Raw genomic sequence first — 8,704 nt, forward strand, 5'->3', positions numbered from 1 at the left:
AAAAAAAAAAAAAAAAGACTAGGAATGAGCCGGGCTATACATTATGTTCTAGGGCATCCAACCTCACTGAACAGTGCCTTAATCTAGAGAACAGTCCTATTAACATGCCAACTGGCGCGACTTTTACTGTCATGTTAGAACCTCCCGTTTCTTGAAGGCACAAACAAAACACACTGGATGAGGCTAAACATTACTGCACTGAATCTGGAATCACATTGTGCTTTTGCATGACAGTTTTATAATCATTCTTCCTTCCAGAGTCTCACCCGAGCAACTGGATCACAAATAAGCACACTGCATTATTAAAATTACATTACAACCTGCCTCTTATTATTGAATGATCTGGCAAGTAGTATATGCCTTAGTATCATGTGTGGGCTGTGACTCAAGCTCTGTTCTCACATCTCATCTGAACACATGAGCCAACCTGACCAGTGTGAGTATTCCCCAGGGCTCACCTTCAGCCAGTGCCAATGGCAACAGTCCTGACTCTCAGAAATGACATGTGTGATGGGGAAGATTATTAGACTTGCAAATAAAAACCAAGTTCAGATCCCCAGGAACGGTTTAAAACAAAACAAAACACGCTAGGCCTCATACATGTTTCATATACATATTTATATATATTTCATGTACAAAGTTACATTCCGAACCCCAGGGATTCCATCATAGAAATAAATACTGAAATAACTACATTGCGAAATGAGCTTTTTGCTCATAGAAATGAAGCTCAGTCTCTAAGAGACAGCAAGTGGGACATTATAGAACCCATTTTTCAGATTATAGAGGCAAGTAAAATTCTGATAGAATGTCTCGGACAAAAAACGAATTTGGAACATAAAATGGTTAAGATATATTCAAATATTGAGAAGTGTATGACAAAATTAATAAAACAACCTTTCAAGAGAAAAGACAAACATTTAGTGTTACAGAATAGCATAACCCTGTTAGAAAAGCATTTATGATTTCCATATTTCATTTTCTCTTCTACGTTTCTCATGTTACAAATAAGTCCCTTTCTGAACATGATCAATTGAGAAGAGCCCTAAATCTGGTTCAGTCCTTTGGTAATGGTCATAATACTCACAAGGAAATAAATATTCTGTTCCATGGCATTTGCAAGACACATGTTCTTTAGGACAGTTAATATTATGAGACATCTGTTTTATTTGTTACTAAGGCAGCCTATGTTAAAGGGTCTAGTCTCAAATGTAGGAAGACCTTTATAAGAAATGAACAATGCAGTAAGTGAAAGAATTGATTTTAACCCTTTCTGTGCAAACACAATCTGAAAAGTTTATGTGCTGACATTGTGCTCAAAATGTTTTATACTCTCCACAAGCTGCAGCTGTTAAGTGATTCCTTCCTATTTTTAAAATTTAGATCCACAGGAGTTAGAGAAAAATACTCTCAAAAGTGAGTTCCTAGAGAATATTATCCCTTTGCCTCACAGAGATTTTAACCTGCATTTAATAGTAAGTATTAGGTTGAGGCATATGATACTGTCATTTTTGTAGATCAGTAATGGTTGAACATTGGCAATTTCATATGGTTCAACCTTGTACATGACCCAGGTATGATAAAATGAGAAACCCTCAAGTATCCCTTATTTCTTCCACTTTTTTTGTACGGTGAGATCAACCCGAAGTACACAGGCCTCTTCTCTGCCCTGGATGTGGTGGCTACGGCAGTTACACCCCTTTGCTGCTTGTGAGAAGCTTACATTTTGGCATTTTCTTCCAAAAGTTACCATGTTGACCAAAGTAAACATTACAAGAATATAAACTTGCTTTTGAGGGAAAGGGGAAGTGAAGCAATCTGTAGAAAATATTTAACCGAAATTACAAACATAAGGACAAGCCTTTAAAAGAAATTATACAGGCATTTTTGTCCTCTCTCTGATCCCTGCAGTTAATTAACAGGGCCACAGATAATCTGACATCTTTAGATAAAATAACTACACACCTATATTACTTAAGTTAAAGCCAGTAAGTTCAAAAAAAGCAATTACAACCATTGTTACATGTTTGTATTTTTCATCTGTAACTCCTGATTTCCTAAATTACATTCAGTCATACAAACATGGCTGAACAACAGCAAATGGGATCTGACTCTGGGATGTTTACTTCTTGGGATTCAAATTCCCAAACACTTTGGTGTCTCTTTCTTGTGAATCTATACATTTCCAATAAATGTTTCAAAATGATTTTTTAAAAGATATTGCCAAAAATGGCTCAGATTTAAAATGAAATAAAAACATAGCAAACAAGCTATGAAAAACTAGCCTAAGTTTTGGTGCCCTGAAAAAAAGTGACTAAGTAGCTCAAGCAAAAAAATTATTCTTTTAATACAGCTTTTTACCAAAACAGTTTTCTTTTAATACATGAGTGGCTACAATTTTATTGTGTACACAATGTGCTTATAGACACACATGGGCCCAATGGATCCAAACGTCTCCTCTGACTCATGAAATGACATATACTTCACAATCTAGCCTAATCATGTATATGTGTAAAAGCCACTGGTGTACTTTTTACAAACATCTTTGTATAAAAGTTCAGAAAAATCACTTAAGAATGCTTAGACAATTTGACATCTCCATTTGCTTTCTTTCCTTTCCAGTAGTCTTTCTGATGATTAGGGAGCCTTTATCCTATAGGTTTATACTGTTAATTCAGTACATAAAATTACAGTTAGCTTTGCTTCAACTGAGTGCAGTGGCTCACGCCTGTAATCCTAACACTTTGGGAGGCCAAGGAGCGGGGATCATCTGAGGTCAGGAGTTTGAGACCAGCCTGGCCAACATGGTGAAACCTGGTCTCTACAAAAATTAGTTGGGTGTGGTGGCACGCGTCTGTAGTCCCAGCTACTCGGGAGGCTGAGGCAGGAGAACTGCCTGAACCCAGGGAGCAGAGGTTGCAGTGAGCTGAGATCTTGCCATTGCACTCCAGCCTAGGCAACAGAGCTAGACTCCGTCTCAAAAAAAACAAAAAAAAATTGTATTTAGCTTTGCTTAGAGTAATAGATAAAAAGGGGTAAATCACATATTGTCAAGACGCTTGAGAGGGAGAAAAATTGCAGCATCATGGTTTTAAAAAACTTATTAAGCAAGAAAATCAGTTAAATCCGGACTTTAATCTATTTTTTGCTTGTCTGTCTGTTTTGGGACAAGGTCTTGCTCTGTCACCCAGGCTAGACTGCAGTGGTGTTATCAAGGCTCACTGCAACCTCCACCTCCTGGGCCCAGGTGATCCTCCCATCTCAACCTCCCATGCAGCTGAGACTACAGGCATGCACTACCACATTGGCTAATTTATTTTGTGGGTTTTTTTTGTAGAGACAGGGTTTCACCATGTTTCCCAGGCTGGTCTTGAATTCCTGGACTCAAGCAATCCATCCGCCTCAGCCTCCCAAAGTGTTGAGATTACAGGCGTGAGTCATCACGCCCAAAATAATCTATTTTTTTTTTTAATGGACATAGTGAATGAAAATACGTAATGTCAACCTTTACTTTATGGTATCTTAGCTCTGTCTTCTTCTCCTTCATCGGTTTCCCCTCTGAAGATAACCCTTTAAGCTCAAAAGGGCACAAAAGCTAAAATGTTATTCACATACAAAATACCAAGTATACAGCTGTTCTGCAGTTTGATACAGAACAAAAGAAAGTAACTTTTCTAATTAAATCCCTCATTCCGTACTTAGGCCAGACTCCATCCCCACTACAGTTTTACTTTACAACAGGTAAAAGCAATCTAGAAACATTTGGCAAACAGGTACATTTTTTACATGGAAAAAATTCAATCAACGTCACCATTCTCTGGTACAAGAAATACACAAAACACATTTCCTTTAAAAAATCCTCCCAGTGCTGAAGTATCTTCTAAGCTTCCCAGAGTACATTCTAAGCTTTATAAATAATAAACCTTTCAGACATGTCAGTATGAAAATGAGACTGGTCTCAAAAAAAAAAAAAAAAAAAAAAACCATCAGAATATTCAGAGAAGTAGGCCTCATAAACTTTAGAGATCTAATAAGTCAGAAACAGGAAACGTTTATTTAAATAGTGTAGTCTTAATTTCTTTAATATAAAACCCCCCAAAAATCTGATGAAAACAAAGTTTTATATGCCATATAAACAAGATTTGTCAGATTTTAAAGTGAAAGTTAGAATAATTTACAGTTAGCTTTTAGCCCTCTTGGGACATTTAGATAAATCCTGATAATCCATCTCATATTAGTATGTGTCAATTTTACAATACACTGGGGAAAACTCAGCTATTGTATTTAAGGGTACAGTTTCATTTATCAAGTGTTTCCCATTAATTCCATTATTAGTGACAGCTAAAAAGTGACCCCATCAAATGAAATGAATGACATTAGACTGTGGCAGAGTAAACCACATCTGGATTGCTTTCTATAATTCACCAGTTTGCAGGACGTAAACATTCTTTGATTGGTTCATAATATACTGAAGTTACCTATAACACTGGTGCAGTATAACAGCTAGTTCCTCTGTATTGTTATGGTAGAACAGATTTTGTAATATAAAGTTAACAGGAAAAAATGCTCACACATTATGTGGTGAAACTTATCTCACAAAAAGAGCATTAAATAAAGGAAAAATAAACCATGCAGAAGAGATGGCTTCCCCATCTCCACCTGTTTCCTATGGACTCACTCACTGCCATACATCACTTGCCATACTATCAAGTGACTCCTTTCTGCTTTGGTGACAGAAGGTTCAAGTGGAAGATCCTCTCCAAGAAGTTCTGATTCTCCACCTTCATCACCTAGTGAATGATAAGAAGACTCAAGTTAGGCTAAGCACAGAAAATATAGAACGATGTGAGTCAGACAGAATGCTCGTGGTTAGTCCATGAACAAGATGCCAAAACTTGTATGATCTTCCATTGGAGAGTAAACAGTAAAAGAAACTATGAATCAGAATCCTCACCCATATTCACCCAAGCTACTGCTTGACTTCAGAAAAGGTTAATTCATTTTTCACACTGTATTTATAAAATTGAGTTTATTATACTATGTTGAAAAGCCATCCCAATATGTCTGCATACTGATGGTACCAGCTATGGGAAGCTAAGAAAGCAAAGCTGTCCAATTCTGTGTTCATCCAAAATAAAGAGTTGACTCTCACTTATTTCAAACTAAGAACTGAGACTAAATAGTGTTATAAAATGCATGAGCACAGGTACAGAGCACACTAACTAAACCCAAATAACTCACACTTACTATAAATGATAGGTGTAACAGTCTCCAATTGGAGATAATCAATACAAGCATATGGAAATTAAAATAATCAGCCTGCAGCACTGAAGATGGCAGATTCATCACCTACTGGGTTTTTCTTCCAATGATTTTCAAGCTTAGGAGAGGTTATGAATTAACAGCATATAATGGAAAAGAAGAAACAAAGAGCCAAGATACAGGTTCTTCTGCATGGTAGCTGAGTGAATGTGATCAGTGGTGTCCTGACCAAAGACACTGGCTTCCAAGGCCCAGTTTGGGGTACACCACACTCCTCTCCACAAGACCCAGTGCAGGGCATACCATTCTTCTCGATATAAGCTTGCATCAATTACATTTGTTGTCACAGACTGGCGTTATTTTGGCACAATCCAGTGGTAACTTGTCTAGTGGGATGGATTCTTCAGCAGAATCCTAAAAACATGTACACCATAGGACCTAAAGATATTCCACTGATCTAACAGAATTTTTTCATGTGCCCCATGTGAATTTCAGCTGGACAAAAGAAAATATTGACAATGCTGACTAGAAACAGCAGAAGAGAAAAAACCCTAAATATCTGCATTCTTCTCTGCAGGCCAAACTTTCCCTTATCCAGCCCTGTAATGGCCTTTCACAGCAATGTCAAACTAGAGAGAGAACACTCAGGTCAAAATCCCATCTCTAAACAGAAACATAACTAGGTAGTTAGAAGGGAAAAAAATTAAGTTTGGCTCTTAAATTTTAAAAAATTACAATGATAACAAATCAACTGGCTGAGACAAAAGGCTGTTGGCATTTCTTTTCTGAGTTGTTCTGAAGATTTTATTTGTAAGAAAATTGTCCTGTCTGCTAGAGTCTCTACAGCCTGTTTTAAGTTTAAATCATTTAAAAAAAAAATGGGATTGTTAGAATCAGTTTCTCATTGTTAAAATATTACAGGAAATGAAAAAGGAAATGGACCCCAACAAAAGATCAAATTTGATTTTTTTAAAACAGCATATTCACTATTAAAATTAGCCTATGCTAAAGACAAGTCTATTTTTCAGGCTGGAAATAACTAGAGATATTGCCAAACCCGGTTAGGCAATTTTTGTTCTATTTTCAGGATTCACAATGGAAGGAATTTTTAGTGGAAATGGAAAAGCCACATAGAGATTTTATTAACAAACTCTTTAGTACGGTTCCAACTGCCATTCTGCACTCCAAGACAAAGTTACAAAAACTACCCCAGCCAAGTGGAGTCCCTGACAATTCCTCTCATGAAAGGGAATTCACCAATAGCCCATTATTCAAAACACTTTGAAATGACTCCATTCCTGTTGACATCCTTGGAATCAATTTCTAAACATAACATTAACAGCCTTCCTCCCTTAAAAGTAGTCAACAAACTTTTTGCATCAGACACTAGTGACACTAATCACATTTGTCACATTGTCATTTAAATGACCCAATTTTTTTTAATTCCTTTACAGAATTCATATCTAAAGTATTTGTTACTGATTTACAACATTATCATATTCTCTCAAATTATCTAGTGCCTTATGTCTGGGGACTTTGTGAAGCCCTAAGATTTTAGGCCAAGGGATCCATTTATTTATAGCAAATAAGCTGGGTGCAGTGGCTCACGCCTGTAATCCCAGCACTTTGGGAGGCTGGGGCAGGCAGATTGTTTGAGGCCAGGAGTTTGAGACCAGCCTGGCCAACATGGTGAAACCCCATCTCTACTAAAAATACAAAAATTGGCCAGGTGCAGTGGCTCATGCCTGTAATCCCAGCACTTTGGGAGGCCATGGCAGTAGGATCACCTGAGGTCAGGAGTTTGAGACCAGCCTGACCAATATGATGAAACCTTGCCTCTACTAAAAGAATATATATATATACAAAAATTAGCCAAGCGTGGTGGTGGACGCCTGTAGTCCCAGCTACTTGGGAGGCTGAGACAGGAGAACTGCTTGAACCTGGGAGGAAGAGGTTGCAGTGAGCCAAGATCATGCCATTGCACTCCAGAGCCTGGGTGACAGAGCGAGACTCTGTCTCAAAAAACAAACACCTAAAAACAAACAAAGAAAAAGAAAACACAAAAATTAACCAGGCATGGTGCCACATGCCTGTAATCCCACCTACTCAGGAGGCTGAGGCAGGAGGAACCCGGGAGATGGAGGATATAGTAAGCCAAGATCATGTCACTGCACTCCAGCCTGGGTGACAGAGTGAGACTCTGTCTCAAAAAAAAAAAAAAAAAAAAAAAAAAAAAAAAAAAAAAAAAAAAAAAAAAAAAAAAAAAAAAAACTTTAATTAAAAAAAAAAAAAAAAAAAAAATTATAGCAAATAAATTTGTATTTGTACAGTGTCTGACAATTTACAAAGCACTACTCTTTCACGAGCACCAGTTCTCCATGTTTTCTTTGTATCTGTCTGGACATTCCCTCTCAGATCCTTCCATAAGCTCTACTGATCTTTAATTGGAATATGAATTCAGGGTTCTATCCTGGAACCTTTCCTTTTTCTTTCTTTCTATTTTTTTGAGCTGGAGTCTAACTCTGTTGCCCAGGCTGGAGTGCAGTGCTGTGATCTCGGCTCACTGCAACCTCCACCTCCCGGGTTCAAGTGATTCTCCTGCCTCAGCCTCCTGAATAGTTGAAATTACAGGTGTGCAGCACCAGGCTCAGCTAATTTTCGTATTTTTATTAGAGACCAGGTTTTGCCACTGGAAACTTTCCTTTCAGCTCCTTGGGTGAACTCACCAACCTCCATGGCCTTTAGTACCACTCCATGCTGACAGCCCCCAATCCCCTCCCCACTAAGATAGAGGACCTGTATATTCAGAAGTCCAGTGGAAGTGTCCCACCTAAATCACCACTATGTTCTTCAAGATCAACATGTCCGGCGCTGGACTCCTCTTTCTGTCCCTCCAGACCTGCTTCTCCTGTTGACAGTCCTGAGCTCTATGGCCCATTTCTTCTTTCCCCACATTTCTGTTATGCTTCTTATCTGTTCCCACTGTTACTACCTTTCTTGGGTGTTCACTTTTTCCCAACTCATTTCCTATGGCTAGTCTTGAACCTCCAGTCCATCCCCCATATCCTTTCATATTTTTAAACCTATGCCCAAGCTTTCTCTTACCTTGGAGTGCCAGTCCCTGGTCCTCCCTACCTTATTCCCCAACCTGACCCTTTGGGCTAATATTAAACAGTGCTGAGTCACCTCAAGCATCATTTCTTGACTTCCTTCTCTCCTCATCCTTGGAAATAACTGACTACTTACCACCACAGCATCAATAACATTTTTATTTATTTATTTATTTATTTATTTTATTTATTTATTTTTTTGAGACGGAGTTTTGCTCTCGTTACCCAGGCTGGAGTGCAATGGCACGATCTCGGCTCACCGCAACCTCCGCCTCCTGGGTTCAGGCAATTCTCCTGCCTCAGCCTCCTGAGTAGCTGGGATTACAGGCATG

At 38.3% G+C, this 8,704-nt stretch overlaps 1 protein-coding gene across 16 annotated transcripts in view; it reads right to left on the reverse strand.

The window, feature by feature from the left end:
• Positions 1 to 599: 599 nt before the first annotated feature.
• Positions 600 to 8,704, reverse strand: part of SPAG9 (sperm associated antigen 9) — a 148,198-nt gene continuing 140,093 nt past the window's right edge. For 7 of the 16 annotated variants that reach the window (XM_017540187.2, XM_037742577.1, XM_037742576.1 and 4 more), the window contains one exon: positions 4,072 to 4,790. In XM_017540187.2, coding sequence (XP_017395676.1) covers positions 4,675 to 4,790 — 116 coding nt within the window. In that variant the 3' untranslated portion in view covers positions 4,072 to 4,674. Of the gene's footprint in view, positions 4,791 to 8,704 lie in introns of all 16 variants that reach the window. The other 9 variants (XM_017540184.2, XM_017540194.2, XM_017540192.2 and 6 more) reach the window with 3 other exon arrangements.

This window comes from Cebus imitator, unplaced genomic scaffold (genome assembly GCF_001604975.1).
Source record: "Cebus imitator isolate Cc_AM_T3 unplaced genomic scaffold, Cebus_imitator-1.0 Scaffold123, whole genome shotgun sequence".
Lineage (NCBI taxonomy): Eukaryota > Metazoa > Chordata > Mammalia > Primates > Cebidae > Cebus > Cebus imitator.